The following is a 23590-nucleotide window of genomic DNA, read 5'->3' as shown; positions in this document are numbered from 1 at the left end:
GTCTTGAAAATAGGGTGCCACAAGCGTGTCACACAAAGTTAAAGTTTTTCTAAATTTGCAACGTTTCGCCCAATGCTGCTTGGAATTGCTAGATTAGTTTTTATGCTAAGTGCAGAGGAGCACTGTACTATGCCAAATGTAGTATTGTATGCTACATGTGGCAACCCTGCAACTTACGTTTCACAATTGTATTTGGCTCTTCTGCCTAAATCTCAGTTTTTTAACTTTCCTACTAATTTGATACAGTTTGTTTGTTTTTGGATTTTTTTTTTTTTACAGATTTAGCCCTTCCCCAGAATAGTTTTATGAGTGCGTACCTAGGTTTTGAGATAAATAGCCACCCATTGTTGAGTGTTTTTCAGATTTTTTCGTAATTGCATCGCATGTTGGATGATAATTTATAGTTATTACTTGTACAAAATATGTGATCAAATTGTAGTATTATTGGTAGTAGAATAATAATTTATTATGAATCAAAGCGCAAAATCAATTAACACCAAAAGCTGATTTTGAAAGGGCAAATTGCAGAAACAAGAATAACAAAAATGGAAAAACAATAATAAATCAATTAAATGAATATAACGAAGAACAATTATGGGGAGGTTACCGTCTGGTTTGTGGTTATTTAAGTTAACTATTTGATTTATTCATAATTTGTCTGTTCTCACTATTTTTTTTCTTTTTTTTCTCTTATTTAATCGCTAAATAAGTCTTGTTGAATATCGACAAAATATTTCTTTGGTTTCTTGGCTTTTTGATTCTTATATGTGTTTTTGTTTTTATATCCTTATGTAGTTCTTAGTTTGTAGGGCCAGTGTGGGGAAGGGATATCCCCTCCCCCCTTAGATTTAGTAAAATACCCTTTTTGGTAGTTTCATTGATAAATACCCCATTTGGGTATTTTCATTTAAAAAAAAATAGAAATTACCCCTCCCCCTCTTTTGAAAAATATATTGGTATATATTACCCCTAATATATCAAAATATATTACCCCTCGATTCCCCTCCCCCCCCAAAAAAAATAATAAGAAGAAAACGTCTTGAATTGTTGCCACTGACCTTAGGAGATAATATCTGGTATACTGTCATGTTTCGTACTCGCTGAGCTTGGAGATTCCTTTCTTTCTCAAAGAATCCAAAAATTTGACAAGTTTAACAAACTTCACATTAAAAAGAGGAACTAATCAACTTCAATATACAATAAGAAAAGCTTGACACGAGTCAAATAGTATCATTAACAGGAAAATTTTTCTTGGCAATCACCACTCATGTTCAATACCAGTCCCTAATACCATATAAAAATCAAAGTGGAAGAGCCCTTACCCTCAAACCACAGCTTTGAAAGTAGAATGTTCATTTCATTAAAAAAAATAATTTTTCACTTTTATGTTTAAATTTTTTACATTGAGTCGGCTGACTCTTTACTCACGAACAAAAGAAGGACAGTAACTAAAAACATTCGAGAAGACCAAAAGCGTGGATTTTGTTTTTCACATTCTCTCTTGCTACCTTCAATGGGTTTTGTCCATAACCTCCATTCTCAAGAAAAACAAAATTCTTTTTTTTAGACATATGGGTCTAACCTCTACTCTGAGGTTATCAGACATGCTGAATTTGATAGAGTGGTTTGATCAAGAAGGTACTGGGGAATTATCCACCTTTTCTAAAGCTGTACATATTTTCTTAGTCTAACAACTTTTGACTCGAACTTTGTAAATGTCTAACATTAGGAATCAACATAAAAGGCATATTTTTGAAATTAATGTTTTTTCGGCTTTTCCTTTTCATAGCTTTGCTTACTATGGAGGAATACTGTTCTGTAATTTTTATTCATTACCACGAACAGTTTGAATTGAAAATCTTTGCTTAGACATGAAGTATTTGGGGTTAGTAACAGGTCGGGATATATATTTTAAATAATAATGTCCATAATCTAAGCATTATTTTGATCCAAAGTGCTCATGGGCATTACCTAGGAATTTTTTTTTAGGAAATTCATAATTTTGACACACACAAAATATCATTATGCACTAAGAAAATTACTCAAGTGTCCAAATTAGTAAGCCTTACTTAGGATAACTACAGAAGTCACACTTCATGAGTGGAAGCTTATATAAGGCAATTAATCCTTTCACCAGCAAACTCTTATTGACTATTTTCTTAGCGCAATAAAATGTTGTTTTCTTAGCGCAACACTAAGCTTCATCTGTTTTTTTTGGGGAGGGGGGGTAGCAAGTAGTTTTTATATGTCATCTACTTTGTGTTAATTAAAACTTCATAGCAATATTTTGTGAATTTTTCAAGTTTCCAGCAATGCGTTTAATTTTAAAAGGCTGTAAGGCAAACTATCTTAATTTAAAGAAAATACATGTTTCTTGTCCTGAATTGGTACATACTTCAGCTCTTTTTTATTTGGTTTTAAGTTAGATATGAAGTTGCATTAACCACTACTTAGTATAAAGACATGATAGCTATTTACCTTCACTTCTAACTTACACTAATAGATTTGAAAATGTCAACGTGATGAACATTACACTGCAACAATAAGTATAAAAACTGTAACTTTCAGTAACATAAGTTTTTTGTTTGTCAGTCTACCATACCTTATTATTGATGCTGTCTTTTAAAAATCATATAAAATGGAGTCTTTTTTAATTACTAAGTTGGGTTTAGATTATTTTTTTTCTGTGCTTTTAACGAACATACCTACTTCCAATTTCAGCACCCACAAGAGTCAGACGAGTATACAGCTATGCTTATATTTTAGTCATGTAATTTTGACAGCATCTTGACGCTCACAATCTCGGACTTTTTTGTATCCTTCACTATTATGCTTGAAAATTAGTATGCTTGAAAATTATGAAACTTGCTGCAAATGCACAAGCAAGGTGTCATCAAGTGATTTTCATCCCTATCAGGGTGACTGTGGGACAAACACTTTTCCAGATAAAGCTTAAGATTTGTCTCATAGTTCAAGCTTTTAGAGTGCCTTACTGGGAGGTAAATAATAATGCTTGCACCATTTTTAGACATGGTGAGAGGGATAGATTATTTGAAACAACTATCTGATAAACCCTTGTTTGAAAATGACTAGTCTATTTTTCAATTCTATTCAGAAGCAAATCCTAGAAAACGATTTGCTATTAAATTCTGCTGAGCTGGAAATTCATCAAAAGTTACAGACTGCCAATAGTCACTAACAAGAATCATCATATTTCACAAGTACCTTGATTCAAGCAATTTTCACTCTGTATGCCTGAAATTTTTCCTAATTAAGTTGAGTCATTTGCTTGACATGTTATTTTTCTGTTTTACTTATCCAACAAATTCAAAGTTATGACATGGACCAAAGGGTGTATCTGATTTTCTTTTTTGTCTGATGAGATCAACAACTGGCCGTAAAAATAAAACCCCTTTAGTCTTCTCCTTTGAATTGTTTGTTTATCAAACAGTTCGTGGTAACGAACTTTAGTAAGGAGCGACCCGGCTCAATAGTAACCAAAAACTCTAAAAAATGGAATTTTGATACCAATAGGTACATCAAAAGAATCGCATTTTAATGCTGATTTTAAATATATATAAGTTTCCTCAAGTTTAGTTTTACGCATCAAAATTTACGAGCCTCAGAAAATTTGCCTTATTTTAGAAAATAGGGGGAAACACCCCCTAAAAGTCATAAATGTCTTAACGAAATTCAGCGTATCAGAGAACCCTATTCTAGAAGTTTCAAGATCCTATCTACAAAAATGTGGAATTTTGTATTTTTTGCCAGAAGACAGATCACGGATGCGTGTTTATTTTAGTTTGTTTTTTTCCCAAGGACGATCGTATTGACCTAATGGTCCTAGAATGTTTCAAAAGGGCTCATTCTAACGGAAATGAAAAGTTATAGTGCCTTTTTAAGTGACCAACAAAATTGGAGGGCACCTAGGCCCTCTCCCTCGCGAATCATTTTCCCAAAGTCACCGGATCAAAATTTGGAGATAGCCATTTTATTCAGCGTAGACGAAAAACCTTATAACTATGTCTTTGGGGACGAATTACCTCCCCCCACACAAAGACCCTGGGAGGGGCTACAAGTTAAAATTTTTAACCATTGATTACATATAGTAATGGTTACTGGGAAGTGTACAGACGTTTTCATTTTTTTTTTGGTTGAGGGGAGGGGCAGGACCCATCAGAATCTAGAAAACGGTTACAACAGCATAAAAAAGACATAGGCAAGGAATTTATTTCAAAAAGTTCCAACAACTCTTTTATAAATTCTGCTTTAGGTTTGCATATATTTAATAATCCGTCCCACAGGATACTTTTAGAAAAATCTTCACTCATCAGTAATGATTTGGGGATAAAACAGGTGGTTCGAGAATCAATCGAAATTAATCTCAAAATAAATAATAATATTTTTTTGAACAGGGACTTAGGGGAATACTCACTAAATTCCTTATACTCAAATTTAATTAAAAATGATCTTTCAAAATATTTTACTAAACCGATTTATAATAGTATTGAACCAGCTACGAAAAGACTTTTGAGACAGGCTGCTAAAAAAGCTAGGTTGGCTCTGAGAAATTGCACTTAATCACTTTGTTATCTTTAGTTTGAATGACTTTATATTCTCACTTCATTCTTTTTATCCGTCCTGGTTGAACTTCGTTGAAGTAAAGATGCTAGGGCTGTTTTTAAAAAAAGTTTTTAGAAAACATTATTTAGTTTTAGTTCACACAATTTGATGAAAATTTATTTATATATACATATTTTCTCTCTTGTTCTCGTATTGTGCTAAAGACGGCCCTTGGACATAGGGCCAAAATATTCACGGAATTGATTTCCACTGTCTAGAAAAGATTTTCCCTATTGTTTCTGCTCTGTATTTGTTTGTTATGGAAAGGCAGTGTGGTCTTCGTTGCTATTTTTATTTATTTTTAACTTACGAAGGAGTGATCAGATCTTAATGAAATTTGATTTTTGGAAGGATATCGTGTCTCAGAGCTCTTATTTTAAATTCCGACTGGATCTGGCGACATTGGGGGGAATTAAGGGAGGGAGCCTAAAATCTTTGAAAACGCTTAGAGTGGAGGGATCGGGATGAAACTTGGTGGGAAAAATAAGCACAAGTCCTAGATATGTGATTCACATGACCGGGACAGATATGCTCTCTTTTGGGCAGTGGGAGGAGGGTTGATTCTGAAAAATTAGAAAAATGACGTATTTTAACTTACGAAGGAATGATCGGATCTTAATGAAATTTGATATTTGGAAGGATATCATGTCTCAGAGCTCTTATATTAAATTCCAAACTTATCCGGTTAAGGGGATGTTGGGGGGGGGGGGGAACCAAAACTCTTGGAAAATACTTAGAGTGGAGGGATAGGGATGAAACTTAATGGGAAAAATTAGCGCAAGTCCTAGATACGGGATTGACATAACCGGAACGGATCTGCTCTCTTTGGCGGAGTTTAATCCTAAAAAAATAGAAAAAATGAGGTATTTTTAACTTGCGAGTGGGTGATCGTATCTTAATGAATTTTGATATTTAGAAGGACCTCGTGACTCAGAGCTCTTATTTTAAATCCCGACCGGCATTAAGCCTCTGATTTTCCTTTTAATGTAGTCTATTGATTCTCAGAAGTTTGCTTGAGCTCATGGCTCTTCCGACCTCGTCACAAGTGCCATATGAGCTCTTAGCTCTTGTTTTTCAAGTAAAAGTAATATTTAACATTGAATAAACCAGCCCCCTACTCTTTAGGCTGGAGTTAACCTGCTTTTACTTGAATTGTTGCTAACATTCCTCAAACTCGATCCAGGAATTTACTCACTATTTATTTTTGTGATAATGATTATAGATTTGTCATAATAAGCTGTTCAGAGCGAACACTTTAGCGCTTTATGAGGTAAAGGTTATCACCAGCATTGACAGTTCGCCATTACCCAACCGAACTAGAAGCCTTTAAAACAGGTTAGATTTTCATCCGTATAAATTTTGGATTCAATTAACCGTTTATTTGGATTTAACCTAAAATTCTGTGAAAACAGGTAATTTTTTTTGCTTAAAATATATTATTATTAATAATATTATTTTTTTTTGTCAACTTGATGCCAACAAATGAAATGGTGACATTTACATTGTCATACATAAAATCATTTTGTTCGCTTATTTTTTATTTTTTCACATATTTTTTTATATAAATATTTAATTTATGAGATATAATTATATTATTATTATAATTCTATATTATAGTTATAATATTATTATAATTATAGTTATTATTATAATTATTAGATAGAATTAAATTATTAAATAGAAAATTGTTAAGAAATGTTGTACTTTCTAAATCGGTTTAGCCAACCGGGCTAAGGAGAGCTTTAGGGTGTACTCGAACTATTCTTGTCAAAATATGTTGTATAACAGCCTTGAGACAGTGACGTAAGCTGCATACATATAAGCTGTACACAAATACATCTACAATGCCCTTTTGGCAAAAGCATGTTTCATATAATAAGCATAAAAGTCGAGAGTAAAAAAGAAACCAATATTTTGATTTAGATTTTGATGATCAACTTTGTGAATTTGCTGGGTAAGTAAGGTTAGTAAGTAACGTGAGTAATGCTGTAATAGGCTGTAATAAGACTGGGTAATAGTAAGTAGCATTCAAATTTCACTTTATCAGACAACCCCTTAGTTGGGGTTTCAGACACCGGGTCTGAAGCGGGTTTTGAGCGGTCATAAGGTCAGCTCGTAAAATACTATCATAAAGTATCTATTTAATGCAAAAAATACAGGGCTTTGTATTAAATCACTGAATATACAAGCAAAACCCTTGAGATACGGATTATTAATTAACCAAACACTTTCTCTCTGAACAATAGAATACCTTTGAAAGGACTAAAAAAAAGAAGAGAAAAAACAGGTGGATTTGTAAAAAGGCTTAGTAATAAGTAATGTCATTTAGGATTTAAATAATGTAATGTATAAAACGTAGTAATGTAGTATGGTAAATCCCTTTTAAATCGGTAATAAATAATTCCCCTTTTTTAAAACTTATAATAATTATAACATATTCTAAGGCCAGATTATCTTCTTTTGTTCGTTGTTGTTATTCTTTTTACTGAAGAATTAATTTATTTTAATGAATAATAATTTAATTAATCGTTAAAAATTTTTGTTTAAAACCCATCCGAAAAATAGAGCAAAGTTTGGAACGACATTTGTTAGGCATCACAAATGAATTATCAATTTACAGACAAAAAATAAAATAACAAAAATGATATAAAAAATAATAATATAAATGTAATGTAGTAATGTAGGATATAAAAAGTAAATGTAAGATCAGTGATAAATAAATCCCCTTCTTCACTATCAAATTTTCATCCATTTATACGTAGTATAACCTCTTATCATTTTGATGTTATCAACTCTTAGTATACATTTCATTCATTTGCTTTTTCATTTCGTTTAAACATTTCATCAATTTATAACAAATCTGTAAGTAATAAATAAATGTAATAATCTAAGTATTATAATAAATGTAACTAAATAATATTAAAAAAAATATATAGTATAACCAAGTAATTTGTGTAGCACGCATGTGGCACCTTGTTTTTGAGAAAAATAGTAGCTTCTGGACAGGAGCTTGTGGCAACCCTGTTTTGACTCCAAGTGGTGGTTTTCATGATAAGTTAAAGACTCTATTTTTGATTTTGTTATTGTTTTTTTTTTCACGTAATTTCGAAGAATGACTGACCCTAGCCTAAACCTGACAATTAAAAAATAGTCTAAACCAGCATAGCCTAAGACCTGATAATTGTCGTTTGTGTCTGTTTCTTAAAAAAAAAGAAGAGACAAATAAAAACAACTAACTCAGATGTACATGGGGAACCATTGGTAGTTATTCGTTAAAAAGTTGTTTGTATTTGAAAAAAGGAATAATTAGAAAATGATCAAAGAAAACGTGATTGAAATTTGTTAAAACAAGTTTTTGTTTTGTCGGGAAAATGGATTGTTATTTTACAGACAAAATTGGGATTTAAAATTCTTATTAATTTTTCATATATACAATACGGGGCCGCATAGGGAAATCTCATGTTCTAATTTTCTTTTAGTTCAGGAAACAAACATCGAACTGGAAATGATTCTAGGGCTGTTATAATATTCTCTCACTCTGCCAGCTGACAAGGGCCTGCATGAAATTTAAACGAAATAACCGGACCACGGCAATGCTTTTCAACGGGTTCTAATGTTGAAGCAGAGACGTTGATTAGTTACAAATTTTTTTTTTTGATGTGAAGTTTGTTAAACTTGTCAAATTTTTGGATTCTTTGGGAAGGAAAGGAATCTCCAAGCTCAGCGAGTACAAAACATGAAAGTATACCAGATGTTATCTCCTAAGGTCAGTGGCACCAATTCAAGACGTTTTCTTATTATTTTTTTTTGGGGGGGGAGGGATCGAGGGGTAAAATATTTTTATATATTAGGGGTAATATATACCAATATATTTTTCAAAAGGGGGGGAGAGGTAATTTCCATCTTCAAAAAATGAAAATACCCAAATGGGGTATTTATCGATGAAACTACCAAAAAAGGTATTTTACTAAATATAAGTTAGTTACGCGCCATTTTAGCTGTGTCCCTGTGTCCCACCTGTGAATATATATATATATATATATATATATATATATATATATATATATATATATATATATATATATATATATATATATATATATATATATATATAGTTTTTCCCATGGACAATTATATGTTGCATGTTCGAGAGTCTGTAAACCTGACAATCTATTTATATGCACAGACAATGGGACAGCGAAGAATGTTGTATATTCGCAAGTTTTACGTAGTCAAAAACATATATATATGTATATATATATATATATATATATATATATATATATATATATATATATATATATATATATATATATATATATATATATATATATGTATATATATGTATCGTCTAGTGGTTAGGACCCTACGTTGTGCCCGTAGTAACCCAGGTTTATTAAATATCCCCGTAGTAGCATAATATTTGTAGGCATGAATATATAATGAGTCGGAGGTAATAGGCTTGGGACTGTCTGTGCAGGATTTCGACTCTTGTTGATAGAAGAGCATCGCCAAGTGCTGAAAACCATGTTGTGACCAAGATGGGCCCAGGATTGCACAAAGCCTCCAACTTACTGGAGGTCCCAGGGACTTCTTGCTGTCCGGTTCTAAGCCGGCTTAAGCGCTTCGGTGTAGACTTGAGAAGATATGTTGGTCCCCATCCTGCACTGGTATCCGGGATCACTGCTTTTCTTGAGGCCAAAATAATTTCAAAGATTTAAAGAACATGAAAATTGGAACTTGGAATGTTACGACGTTAAAAAATGACTATCGCATCGACATTTTGACTGACGAATTCAGACGGTTTGAACTGGATTTATTAGGAGTTTCAGAAACTCATATCCCAGGGGTAGGAAGCATGAAATTAGGTGACATAGAATTTGTTTACTCAGGAAGGAAGGATGGGGTACATAGACAGGGAGTAGGGCTCATGATGAATAAGGAAGCTGCTAAGTCTTGTTTAGGCTGGGAAGGTATTAATAATAGAATACTAATTGCTCATTTTATGACTAAAAAGTTTAGGGTATCAGTTATAGTAGTATATGCCCCCATTGAACCAACTGATGGAGATACTAGTGACTCAGATGAATTTTACTTACAGTTACAGGAGCAAATAGACAGGGTACCAGGTAGAAATATGGTGTTTTTGCTAGGAGATTTTAATGCCCAGGTTGGTAGAAATAGGGATAGATGGTATCCTAGCCTAGGTAATTTTGGTGTAGGAAAAGAAAACAGTAATGGCTATAGGCTTTTGCAATTTTGTAGGTATAACAACCTAGTTATAACCAATACGGTGTTTGGTCACAAAATGGCCCATAAGTTGACATGGTATTCACGTGATGGTAAGACAGCAAACCTTATTGATTATGTTATTGTAAACAGAAGACTAGCAGGATCAATACAAGATACTAGGGTGTATAGGAGTGCCGTTATTGATGTTAAAAGTAAAGATCACCATCTAGTAGTGTCTAAGGTTAATTTAAAGCTGAAATTTCGGAAGAGTAACTCCCTCCCGGAAAGTTATGATGTTGGTAGACTTCAGGATGAAAATTTGAGAAAAAAATTCCAGGAACAGTTGAGTACTAAACTTGAGGGTTTAAAATTTGACAATGTGGAAGATGGATGGAATAATTTCAGAAAAACAATTTGTGAAGTTGCTGATGGTGTCCTAGGGAAGAGTGCTAAGACAGCAACTAGGAATATTAGTGAAAAAGCTTTAGGTTTAATAGAGAGTAGAAGGGGTTTGTATAAGAATTATCTGAGCGATAGGTCGTATGAAAACAAAAGGAATGTAAAGAAAGTGGAGAAAGCATTAAAATATGAACTAAGGAGATGTGAAATGGAGGCGATGGATAAAATTGCTGAGGATCTGGAAGATGCGGCTAGACGGCATAATAGTAAAATATTATACTGGCATGTTAATAAATTGAAAGGGAGTAGCCGATCCGGACTAGTCCCAGTTAAAGATAGAAATGGGGCCACAATTAGTGATAAGGAAAAAGTTAAAGAAAGATGGGTGGAACATTTTGAGAATGTGCTAAACCGAGATACAGTTGCAGGAAAAGATATAGATGAAAATGAAAAAGTTTGTGATACCTTGGATGTGAGGGAAGATTTGTTTAGTGAGGAAGAATTAGCGACAGTACTAGAAGGATTAAAAAATAATAAGGCCCCAGGTGCTGATAGTATGATTAATGAGTTCCTTAAATATGGTGGCTCTGAGGTTAGGAATAAGCTACTGAAGATTATGAACATGATTTTTGAAAAAGGGGAAGTACCCAATGATTTTAGGAAAACCTTAATTAAACCACTGTATAAGAAAGGTGACAAGAGTGAATGTCGGAATTATCGAGGCATTAGTCTGGTCTCTGTAGGTAGCAAATTACTGAGTAATATGATACTTTTTAGACTGAGACATGCTGTAGACAAAGTTTTAAGGGAAGAACAATGCGGTTTTAGAAAAGGTAGAGGATGTGTCGACCATGTTTTCACTCTTAGGTTAATAATTGAGAAGTCCCTTCGTTGTCAAACACCTTTGGTCCTTAGTTTTATCGATTATGAGCAAGCTTTCGATTCTGTTGATAGAACAGCGTTAACAAAGGTCTTATCGTTATATGGTATACCAGAAAAATACATTAAAGTGATTTGCGCTATGTACGAGAATAATACTGCTGCGGTTAAGGTAGGAAATGAGGTTAGCAACTGGTTTTGTATTAAATCAGGAGTTAAGCAGGGTTGTGTTCTATCCCCCTTTATATGGATCATTTTGATGGACTTCGTCTTAAGGAGCACAGGAAAGGCAATTGGAGACCATGGAATCAAATGGGGAGGAAGAACGCTCCTGGACTTAGATTATGCTGATGATTTAAGCATATTAGATAAAAGTGTGAGCAAAATGAATGAATTTTTAGAGGTTTTACGAGTTCAGGGTGCTAAAATAGGCTTGAAAATTAATGTTAAGAAGACTAAGTCACTAAGGTTAGGAATAAGTGAAGATGAACAGGTGACCTTAGGTAACGAAAAGATTGATCAGGTTGGGAGCTTCAGTTACCTTGGTAGTATTATTAGTAAAGATGGTGGGAGCAGTGAAGATGTTAAAAGTAGAATAGCTAAAGCTCAGGGTGTTTTTTTTTTTCACAGTTAAAAAAAGTTTGGAAGAATAGAAAGATAAGCCTACAAACCAAGATTAGAATATTGGAAGCTACAGTGATGACAGTGGTCAAATATGGCTCTGAAGCATGGACACTCCGAAAAGCAGATGAAAATTTACTAGATGTTTTCCAGAGAAATTGCCTACGGATTGTTCTGGGTACCCGGCTGACTGACCGTATTTCAAACAGTAGGGTGTACGAAAAGTGTGGTTCAATCCCGCTTTCTGGGGCTATAATGAAAGAAAGGTTGAGATGGCTAGGCCACGTTCTACGGATGAAGGATGACAGATTACCGAAGATTGTCCTTTTTGGCCAACCGTCTGGGGCTACACGGAAAGCAGGTCGTCCTTGTCTGGGTTGGGAGGATGTCATAAATAAGGATTTAAAGGAAATGGGAACTTCCTGGGAGGGTGTAAAGAGGGAGGCTTTAAATAGATTAGGTTGGAGGAGGAGCGTGCGTAGCTGTGTTGGCCTCAGGCGGCTTGGTGCTGCAGTGAGTTTTTAGTAGTAGTAGTAGTAGTAGTAGTATATATATATATATATATATATATATATATATATATATATATATATATATATATATATATATATATATATATATATATATATATATATATATATATATACATATATATATATATATGTTTTTGACTACGTAAAACTTGCGAATATACAACATTCTTCGCTGTCCCATTATCTGTGCATATAAATAGATTGTCAGGTTTACAGACTCTCGAACATGCAACATATAATTGTCCATGGGAAAAACAATCCGTATTCAGGTCTATACCTCATGATTCTAATGATTGCCCTTGAGCTTTGTTGATAGTGATTGCTAATCGAACATTCTCTGTGTCCCCGTCGTCATTTATATATCCCCCTGTGCCCCCCCCCCCAGCGTCCCCGTTGTAGTTGTGTCCCCGTGTCCCGGTCATTTATATTCCCTGTGTCCCGGTCGTCATTTGTGTCCCGGTGTCCCAGTCTGTAATTTCTCTTTGAGTGTCCATATGATGAAATAAATTTTTTGCCTTTTTTGTTTTAATTTTTTTTTTTTGGTTTTTACCTTTTTTTATTTTTTTTATTAGTTTTTAGTTTTTTTTTCTTTTTAGTTTTTTTTGTAGTTTTAACCTTTTTTTAGTTTTTTTTTTCTTTTTTCTTTTTTAGTTTTTTTACTTTTTTTTAGCTTTTTTAGTGTTTTTTCTTTTTAGTTTTTTTTTGTATTTTTTACCTTTTTTTAGTTTTTTTCTTCTTTTGTATTAATACTAAAGTCAAGGTTCGAACCTGGAACCTCTCGAACCTAGAACTTGGAACATAACGCGTTACCAACTCAGCTACATCGGCTTAAATACTTTCGTTTTTGAACTGCTATATGATAGAAATAATTCAGACGTCATATGCGGACAGACAGATAACTTATTTTTATATATATACTAGCTGTTGGGGTGGCGCTTCGCGCCACCCCAACACCTAGTTGGTGGGGGCGCTTCGCGCCCCCCCAAGCCCCCCCGCGCGCGTAAGTCGTTACGCGCCATATTAGTTACGCGCCATTGTAGTTGTGTCCCTATGTCCCACCTGTGAATATAGATATATATATATATATATATATATATATATATATATATATTATATATATATATATATATATATATATATATATATATATATATATATATATATGTTTTTAACTACGTAAAACTTGCGAATATACAACATTCTTTGCTGTCTCATTGTCTGTGCATATAAATAGATTGTCAGGTTTACTGACTCTTGAACATGCAACATATAATGGTCCATGGGAAAACAATCCGTATTCAGATCTATACCTCATGATTCTAATGATTGCCCTTGAGCTTTGTTGATGGTGATTGCTAATCGACCATTCCCTGAGTCGCCATCGTCATTTATATATCCCCCTGTGCACCTCGGCGTCCCCTTTGTAGTTATGTCCCTGTGTCCCGGTCGTCATTTATATTCCCTGTGTCCCGGTCGTCATTTGTGTCCCGGTGTTCCAGTCTGTGATTTCTCTTTGAGTGTCCCGGGCGTCATTTATATTCCTTGTGTCCCGGTGTCCCGGTCGTCATTTATATCCCCCTGTGCCCCCCGGCGTCCCCATTGTAGTTGTGTCCCTGTGTCCCGGTCGTCATTTATATTCCCTGTGTCCCGGTCGTCATTTGTATCCCGGTGTCCCGGTCTGTATATACATTCGTTTTTTAGTTTTGTTTTTCTCCTTTATTTTTTTCCTTTTTTCTTTTTTTTCTTTTTTAGTTTATTTAGATTTTTAGATTTTTTAGTTTTTTTATTAGTTTTTAGTTTTTTTGTAGTTTTTACCATTTTTTTAGTTTTTTTAGTTTTTTTTTTACTAATGTCCTGGTCGTCATTTATACTCCCTGTGTCCCGGTCGTCATTTGTGTCTTGGTGCTTTGTTGATTGCTAATTTGTATTATATTTATATTTATATTTTTTATATTTATTAATATTTTTTTAGTTTTCTTTTTCTCTTATTTTTCAGTTTTTTCCTTTTTTTTAGTTTTTTCTTTTTTAGTTTTTAGTTTTTTTTTGTTTTTTACCTTTTTTTAGTTTTTTTAGTTTTTTTAGTTTTTAGCTTTTTTAGTTTTTTTATTAGTTTTTAGTTTTTTTTTAGTTTTTGCCTTTTTTTAGTTTTTTCAGTTTTTTTTAGTTTTTCGTTTTTTACCTTTTTTTAGTTTTTTTTAGTTTTTTAGCTTTTTTATTTTTTTTTCTTTTTAGTTTTTTTTGTAGTTTTTACCTTTTTTAGTTTTTTTTCTTCTTTTGTATTAGTGTGAAATAATTCAGACGTCATATGCGGACAAACACGACGTCACTCGACAGACAGACAGACAGACATAACCCACAAACAACTTATTTTTATATATATTTATTCATATTTTTTTAGTTTTCTTTTTCTCTTTTATTTTTCAGTTTTTTCCTTTTTTTTAGTTTTTTTCTTTTTTAGTTTTTAGTTTTTTTTAGTTTTTTACCTTTTTTTAGTTTTTTTTAGTTTTTTTAGTTTTTTAGCTTCTTTAGTTTTTTTATTAGTTTTTATTTTTTTTGTAGTTTTTGCCTTTTTTTATTTTTTTCAGTTTTTTTTTAGTTATTAGATTTTTACCTTTTTTTAGTTTTTTAGTTTTTTAGCTTTTTTAGTTTTTTTTTCTTTGTAGTTTTTTTTTGTAGTTTTTACCTTTTTTAGTTTTTTTCTTCTTTTGTATTAGTGTGAAATAATTCAGACGTCATATGCGAACAAACATGACGTCACCTGATCCACAGATCCACGCACAGACAACTTATTTTTATATATATAGATAGATATAGATGAAACGCATATGACGCAATAGGCCTAAGACTCTTATGAATAGAAAAAGGGTAAGGGGAAAGTAGGCAAAATATTGTTTGTGGTGGCTTTTGTTTGATTCAAACTTGACCTAACTAACAAATTTAACTTTTATTTCGTTTTAAGAATCATTTATATATCTATTTTTGTACTAGTTAGTTTTATATTTGCTATGATTGATTATTTTAACATTTCTTCATTTTAGGATGCAAAATGAACAAAAACTACATTTTCGAAAAACTTTTATTTAAATGAAAAAAAAAAGGCTTAACTTCAGTTCCTTTCCGAATCTATTGTGTTTAAGCATCAGAGCCGTTAGCCCAATATAAACAATGTGACCTGATTATTTAGAGACTCTGATTACTTTCAAATTACATAGAACTGAGTTCCTTACTCTAAAGCAAGGTTTTAAGATTCTCTAAAGTCAGAGTGGTAAATTTTAAATGCAACATCTCAAAATTCCTAATTTAAATATCTTGGAAAAATTATTTCCATGAGAAAACCTCACATTTCAGATCATAATTATTAGCAAATTCATCAAAATTAATAGGAATCTTAACGAGAAGACTGAAATGTGACAATAGTGCTCAATACAGAAATAACATTTCGTTGATCAATTGAAATGGTATGATGTTATACTCTTGTGTTACTCGTAACCTAGGCTAATGACGTAATTTTAATTAAAATCATTACGGAGGTTATGAACATCATACGAATACAGGAGTCACGACGTAGTCATACCTATATATAGCAATGATATGAGAACAGTGGTATAAAATAACCACGGTGATAATAAAATAACATGTCCATAAGATCACTTTATTTAGCAGCTTCAAAAGGATACACACGGGTTGTTGAATATCTTTTGAAACTCCTTATTTATTGCTTTTATGGTGAAACTCCCCTTCATTTAGCAGCTTGGAAAGGACACACACGGACTGTTGAATATCTTTTACAGTCTGGCGCTGATGTTAATGTAAAAAATGAGAATGGTACAAGTCCACTTCATTTTGCAGCTTGGAATGGAAACACGGACTGTTGAATGTCTTTTAAAGTCAGGCACTGATGTTAATATATGAAATAATTATGGTAACACTCCCCTTAATTTAGTAGCTTGGAAAGGACACACAGAGACTGTTGAATATCTTATACAGTCTGGTGCTGATGCTAATATAAGAAAACATTTTGGTGCAACTCTCCTTTATTTAGCAGCTCGGAAAGCACACTCTAATGAATGTCTTATACAGTTTGGCGCTGATCTTAATATAAAAACTGAGGAAGGTGCAAGTCCACTTCATTTTGCAGCTTGGAATGGAAACACACATACTGTTGAATGCCTTTTAAAGTCTGGCCCTGATGTAAATATAAGAAATAATTATGGTGAAACTCCCCTTAATTTAGCAGCTTGGAAAGGACACACAGAGACTGTTGAATATCTTATACAATCTGGCGCTGATGTAAATATAAGAAATAATTATGGTGAAACTCCCCTTAATTTAGCAGCTTGGAAAGGACACACAGAGACTGTTGAATATCTCATACAGTCTGGCGCTGATGTAAATATAAGAAATAATTATGGTGAAACTCCCCTTAATTTAGCAGCTTGGAAATGACACACAGAGACTGTTGAATATATTATACAGTCTGGCTTGATGTAAATATAAGAAATAATTATGGTGAAACTCCCCTTAATTTAGCAGCTTGGAAAGGACACACAGAGACTGGTGAATATCTTATACAGTCTGGCGCTGATGTTAATATAAAAATAATTATGGTGAAACTCCCCTTCATTTAGCAGCTTGGAAAGGACACACAGAGACTGTTGAATATCTTATACAGTCTGGCGCTGATGTAAATATAAGAAATAATTATGGTGAAACTCCCCTTAATTTAGCAGCTTGGAAAGGACACACAGAGACTGTTGAATATCTTATACAGTCAGGCGCTGATGTAAATATAAGAAATAATTATGGTGAAACTCCCCTTAATTCAGCAGCTTGGAAAGGACACACAGAGACTGTTGAATATCTTATACAGTCTGGCGCTGATGTAAATATAAGAAATAATTATGGTGAAACTCCCCTTAATTTAGCAGCTTGGAAAGGACACACAGAGATTGTTGAATATCTTATACAGTCTGGCGCTAATGTTAATATAAGACATAATTATGGTGAAACTCCCCTTAATTTAGCAGCTTGGAAAGGACACACAGAGGCTGTTGAATATCTTATACAGTCTGGCGCTGATGTTAATATAAGAAATAATTATGGTGAAACTCCTCTTTATTTAGCAGCTCGGAAAGGACACACAGAGACTGTTGAATATCTTATACAGTCTGGCACTGATGTTAATGTAAAAAATGAGGATGGCGCAAGTCCACTTCATTTATCATGTTCTTCTGTATCTATTTCAATTTCACAGACTTGTGAATGTCTTCTCAAATATGGAGCCTATGTTAACTCTAAGGACAAGTATGTCATGACAGTGCTTCATTATGCTAGTCGGAGTGGAGATAAAGAGTGTGTTGCAACTATTCTGGAGCATGGATCTGACATAGATATTACAGATAGAAATGACCGTACAGCTTTTGATGCAGCTGTTGATGATACTGCTGTTTATTTTGCAAGCCATGTATTAAAACTGAGAGTGGCAAATTTAAATGTAAGCGAAAGAAACATAAGGCTCTCAGACAAGACTCAGACAAGTTATCCTGCAAATGAGCTCAAGGATTCTAATTGGGTATTTTCTCAAAAGTTTTGTTACAAATTTTCAAGTGGAGAAGCTAGCGGTAAAGAAGCAGTGATATTAAAACTAGAAGAATAAACCATTAAATTTTTAATTTTATTAAAATTAAAAAAATTAATATTATTATTTTTTCCATACTTCTGAGCAGATACATTTCTGAGAAATATGCTTGAAATAATAACTAATGTTGAAACCTTTCAATAAATAAAGATATAACAATGAATTCTGTATTTGATATGAATTACTAAATAGCTTATGTTTAGGTTTCACGAACATCAATTTTTCTTTTTTTTCCTGAGTGAAGCACACGACTTTATTTTGTCTAACTTTTTGAAAAAATCCTAGACTTTTTGTCTAACTTTTTAAATTTTTTGCTCCAAAAATGCAAATAGAATCGAAATTTTACCCAAGACTTCCCAAAAAATATTCGTTCTTTATCAGAATTTGTCTTGGAAAACACATACAAAAATCGCTTGTCAAGTATTAAGATTATCACCATGCTGTAGCTATATGCACCAGTTACATAGCATGAATTTTGAGAATCATAGGCTACTCAAGATGATAATATATTTTTTGGTGGGTAAAAATATCCTATGACCACACTGTCTATACATGACGATTGACAAAAATATTAGAAAAAACATAAACTAAGAAAAAAAATTAACTTAGAAAATGAGGGAAATTTCAGCATTGTCTCTATACAAAAATCAACCCAGTGATTCACCTTTTCAAAGTACACTTAAAACAGCCCAATATATTTTTTCGTCGCCCAATATATTTTTTCTTAAAGGGTAAAAATTTGCGTCACAATCTACCAGGGATGTATCCAGAATTTTTATTTTTTTTTTCGGGGGGGGGGGGGGGTACAAAAGGTTTTTTTCGGGGTGGGGAGGGGTACAAAAATGCATCAAAATTGGTTTACACTCATTTTGTTAAGTTTTACGAGTCAGACAACCTTTTTTTTTTGGGGGGGGGGGGGGTCAAATACCCTAACCACCCTGGATACAGCCCTGCAATCCACCATATCTAACGAAATCGTTAATAAAACAACACAAAAAAGTTCAAAATTCAATTTAATAATTTTATTTTGACGTTTAGCATTCCAACACAGTGAAACACAAACCTAAGCTGAATCCTCGCATAAAGTCTTCGGTTTTAATTTTTAGAAAACATCAATTGGGCTTTTTTTTCTTCTGTGTATGTGGAAAAATGACCCAAGTGGTTGTCTTTCCCATTTTGCACTTAAAAATATTGAATTATCATTGCACTAGAGATCTTTCGTCTTTGCGTAATAATTTGTGTCTTATTCCACAATGTGTAAAAACATTACTGATAAAGTAACATTGAAATGTAATGAAAACTTTCGAAATTCCAATTGGTGGCTTGAATTTGTGTTCCAACAGATCATAAATTTTAGCCAAAACTCAGCACTAAACCTTTGGTTTTAATGTTCGGAAAACATCTATTGTTTTCTTTTTACCTTTGTATGTGCAAAAATAAACCGTGATTCCTTTTCCAATTTTCCCTCAAAACAAAGAATATTGGCTGCCCACAATATCTACAGAAGTTCAAAATTTGATTTGATGATTTTATTTTTAGGTTTAGCGTTCCAACATAACAGAACGTAAGTGTCAGCCAAAATCTCGAAACGTCAAATTTCATTAAGATCCGATCACTTCTTCATAAGTTAAAAATAACCAATTTTTTCTATTTTTCAGAATTAACCCCCCCCCCCCCAACTGCCGCAAAGAGAGCGGATCCGTTCCAGCTATATCAACCACGTATCTAGGACTTGTGCTTATTTTTCCCACCAAGTTTCATCCCGATCCCTCCACTCTAAGCGTTTTCCGAGATTTTAGGTCCCCCCCCCAACTCCCTCAATGTCACCAGGTCCGGTTAGGATTTAAAAAAAAAAGCGGCCTGAGCCACGATATCCTTCCAAACATCAAATTTGCGTTGTCGGCTTCGCCGACTAAAGTGTTGCGACAGCAACACTTTGGTTTTGTTTCTTCGCTATCGATCAGTAATCACATGATCAAAGGCTATTCCTCAGCATTGAAAAAACAACATCGAAACAGTATCGAAAGAAGGGACTAAATTGACTTTGCAGACAGTTGAACTTTATCCTTTTCAATCGTAGACATCATGACGGATGAAAACTTAAAACAATATCTTATATAATCTGGTTGGTATTATAAAGCTATCCGTAACTTTTCAGGATTAAAATACCATAGGTGAAACTAATTATTACGAAACTAACTCACTATTTTACCTTATCGTTTGTGCCCGTTGCGTAAACACTTAATTCTGTGACATTTAAAGAGATCGAATACAATGTGCACCAATTTACACAAATTTCTACCCCAAAATGAACAGATTCTTACTTGCAAGTCCCTCCACTCCTTCTCCCTCTAAAGGGCCCTGAAATTCACCTACATGACAGGTCTATACCTATTGAAATTTTGACCAAACAGCATTTTATCTTAATTTTCAGTTACCAGTTGCTGTTTCTCTTCCTTTAGTTCTCAAAATGCAATCTTTGTTATTTGAATAGAATTCTGAGCCATAACAATGTTTTTTTGTTTTTTTTTCAAAATTTAATAAATGTATTTGCATATCTTTAAAACCTTACAAATTAGGATTGAGCAAAGTTCTGAAGCTGAAAACAATTTTGTTACACTTTGTTTAAGCAGAAGATCTATTTTGCAAGGTTTCACGTTTATAACACACATATTTTCAAAGGTCATCAAAGGTCAAGACCCTCTAGAGGGAGAAGGAGTGGAGGTAGGTACTTCAAAATACCTTCCCGGGACATACTTTGGCCTGTAGAACTATCCCTGAAAGTTTCATTTTCCTAACCTAACCCCTTAACGAGATAGCAAGAAGTCAATAAACTAGAATTGTGTTGCAAGAGTAACACTTTGGTTTTGTCCCACTTTTTTTTCTATGCCGCCGATCTCAGCTTATTCCTGGAAACTGGTAAGGGTCTAACCTGTGCGGTTTTAACGGAAAGTGTGGACCTCAGGCCGGATTGATGAATATGACATTATATTTTTGGACAGCTCCTATGGTGCCAGAGCCTATGGTGTGCGAAGTGAAGTGGAGTTATATAGCCTATGTCCGAGAGGAGTATCTGAAGTGTGCTGCCAAGCTTTCGCTTCATCAAACCACGTTTCTGCTTTCGAGTGGAAAGCTCCATTCTAGAAGGCAAGCAGGCAGGCACCACTTTCAAATTGAAGATGGACTAAAATCTATAAGTGTTAAATATATGCAGCAGTTACCCGGCCCCACAGCAAATATATCTTCTTTGAGTGATAAATATAAAAATTTACAGGAACAAAAATGTGCATTTTCCCATGGGTATGATAGTGCTGCCATCTATTGTTTCCATCTATTACTGTTCGTGATTTCAGCTGAGTTTATCATTCGGTTTTTTGGACATAGGATTGCGGTAGAGAAATGGTATCAGATCTGCCTAATAAACTTTAAAAGTTCTCTCATTGCTAAAGAAATTGGAGCTTATGTGGTGACGTTAGAAAGTTGGCCTACAGCAAAAAAAAATCCACTTTTGAAGTAAGACATAGAATTTTTTTTCAAAGGAAATCGATAGCTCTTGATGAGCTGATCAAAGTATATGACATCCATTTTTTGGTACAAAATTTCTTCATGAGGTATACCAGTTTGAAAGTTTCAAGGGGTTGACAACTTCAGTAGTAAGGTATACACTGAAACAAAATCAATTCGAAACAAATTGTGAGACATATAGAGGGCTTGTAAGCAACAGTCGGCTGTTAGGTAATAACCTTTGGCAATGAGGTTTTAGCAACTTTTGCTAGTTGGTGTATCTATTATTTGTTTCCAGTGTATTTGATGGTAAAACCAATTGGTTCCAGTGGCAAGACATGTAGGGGACTTGTAATTAATAATCTATTGTTAGGCTGCAGTCAACTTCAGCGATGAGGGGTTTCCAACTATAAAAATAAATGGATACGCCAACTAGCAAAAGTTGCAAACCACTCATCGCTGAAGATGATTGTAGCCCAACAGCCTGCTTATTACTTACAAGTCCCCTACATGTCTTACCACTGGCACCAAATGGGTTTAACCATCAAATACACCAAAAACAAAGAGTAGGTACACCAACTAGCAAAAGTGGCAAACCCCTTATTGCCAAAGATGATTATGAGCTAACAGCCGTTTCTCACCCAAAGTGAACCGATTCTTACTTATAAGTCCCTTAATAGACATCAAGTTCCCCGGAAACAAATAATTGGGTGCATCAACTAGCATAGTTGCAAACCCCTCATCGCTGAAGTTGACCGTAGCCTTTAATGACTCTGGTTAAAATTTTTAATAAGTTTTCTGTATATATTCACAGAACTGATTTCCACTATCTTGAAAATATTTTCCCTATTGTTTCTACTTTGTATTTGTTTGTAATGTGTAAACTTCCGTCTGAAAAGTCTGACGGGTCACTTAAATCAATTTCTCGGGATGTAATTTGGGAGAATATAGATAATATAGAAATAAGTGATATCATAAATGGGTTAAATATGCCAAAATACTTAAGGAAATACTTAATTTACGTGTAGGAAATGACATATGTTCCACAACCGGAGATTCTTTTAGGTATAGTTGTACTGGCAGCTGATGGCTAACTGTTGTTACTTTAGTTAGACCAGCAGCTGATGGCTTGGTTGTACCTGATGTTATTTGCTTTACTATATTTGCAGCTGTTGGCTTAGTTGTTTCGGTTGTATTTGTTGTCTTATTTGTAATGTTGCTATATTGTGATATTTTTTTTTAATGTAATTTGTAAGGTTGCTGTATTGTGTTATTTTTAATGTTGCTGTAACACTGCTTAGTTGCAGTATTTGTAGTCTCAGTCGTATCACTTGTTTTCTTATTTGTATATGTTATGTGGAATTAAAAGTTAAGTGTAACTAGCTGGGACCAGGCGGCTTCGCCGCCTGGCCCAATCTAGCGGCACGCGGCAGGCTTCTATATATGGATTCTCATGTGTATATACAACGGATATGCGCTAATTTTTAACTGCGTAAAAAATGTGTACGCCGTAAAAAGTTACGGCGTAATATAAAGTTGCACTACCCCCCGAATCTAAGGCATCTACAGTGGCACCCTCGACAACTAGTAGTTGACAAATTTCTAAAGTGGCAACCCGAACAGCAGTGTGTAAGACAGTTTCGCGGTTAAAGGGTATATCCGAATACACTAAATTCTTTGCATTTAGGTTGGCTCCATTCTCTAATAGATACCTAGTTACAACTACCTTATTAAAACTAACAGCGTAATATAAGGCTGTGGCATTTATAGTGGCACCCTTGGCAACTAGTAGTCGACAAATATCTAAACAGCCGTCCATAGCAGCAGCCTGTAACATTGTTTCGCTTAAATATCTGGGTTTTGCATTTGGATTTGCACCTTTCATTAATAGATACTGAGTCACATCTAATCCATGTGAAATTACAGCGTAATATAAGGCTGTTCTTTCCCACCTATCTAAGGCATCTATGCTTACACCCTTTGAAACTAGTTCGTGACAAATCTTCAAATCACCTTTCATAGCAGCATCATTTATACCTTTTTCCAAAAAAGACTGTTTCCAACTTCTGTGGCAGTTTTTTCAGTGTTGCAAACAGCGTCATAAAAAATTCGATCGTCCATTCAATGGTATATTCAGCAAACCTGTTCCAGTTCCATCCCC

General features: G+C 33.9%; 2 protein-coding genes across 7 annotated transcripts in view; one reads left to right on the top strand and one right to left on the bottom strand.

Moving 5' to 3' along the window:
• LOC136024698 (putative ankyrin repeat protein RF_0381) overlaps window positions 1-18078 on the top strand; it is a 31482-nt gene extending 13404 nt beyond the window's left edge. Inside the window, exons 2-3 of the mRNA XM_065700114.1 lie at window positions 16234-16698; window positions 16916-18078. Coding sequence (XP_065556186.1) covers window positions 16234-16698; window positions 16916-17943 — 1493 coding nt within the window. The 3' untranslated portion in view covers window positions 17944-18078. The remainder of the gene's footprint in view (window positions 1-16233; window positions 16699-16915) is intronic.
• Window positions 1058-23590, bottom strand: part of LOC136024777 (uncharacterized) — a 58999-nt gene continuing 36466 nt past the window's right edge. For 2 of the 6 annotated variants that reach the window (XR_010616912.1, XR_010616913.1), the window contains exon 5: window positions 21824-23589. The gene's annotated coding sequence lies outside the window, so the exon portion shown is untranslated. Of the gene's footprint in view, window positions 1160-5445; window positions 5465-19087; window positions 19107-21815; window position 23590 lie in introns of those variants that run through there. The other 4 variants (XR_010616909.1, XR_010616911.1, XR_010616910.1 and 1 more) reach the window with 4 other exon arrangements.

Source organism: Artemia franciscana, chromosome 3, assembly GCF_032884065.1.
Source record: "Artemia franciscana chromosome 3, ASM3288406v1, whole genome shotgun sequence".
NCBI classification, from domain to species: domain Eukaryota; kingdom Metazoa; phylum Arthropoda; class Branchiopoda; order Anostraca; family Artemiidae; genus Artemia; species Artemia franciscana.
The sequence above is the reverse complement of the archived record's forward strand: the minus strand, read 5'-3'. Positions and strand labels throughout refer to the sequence as shown.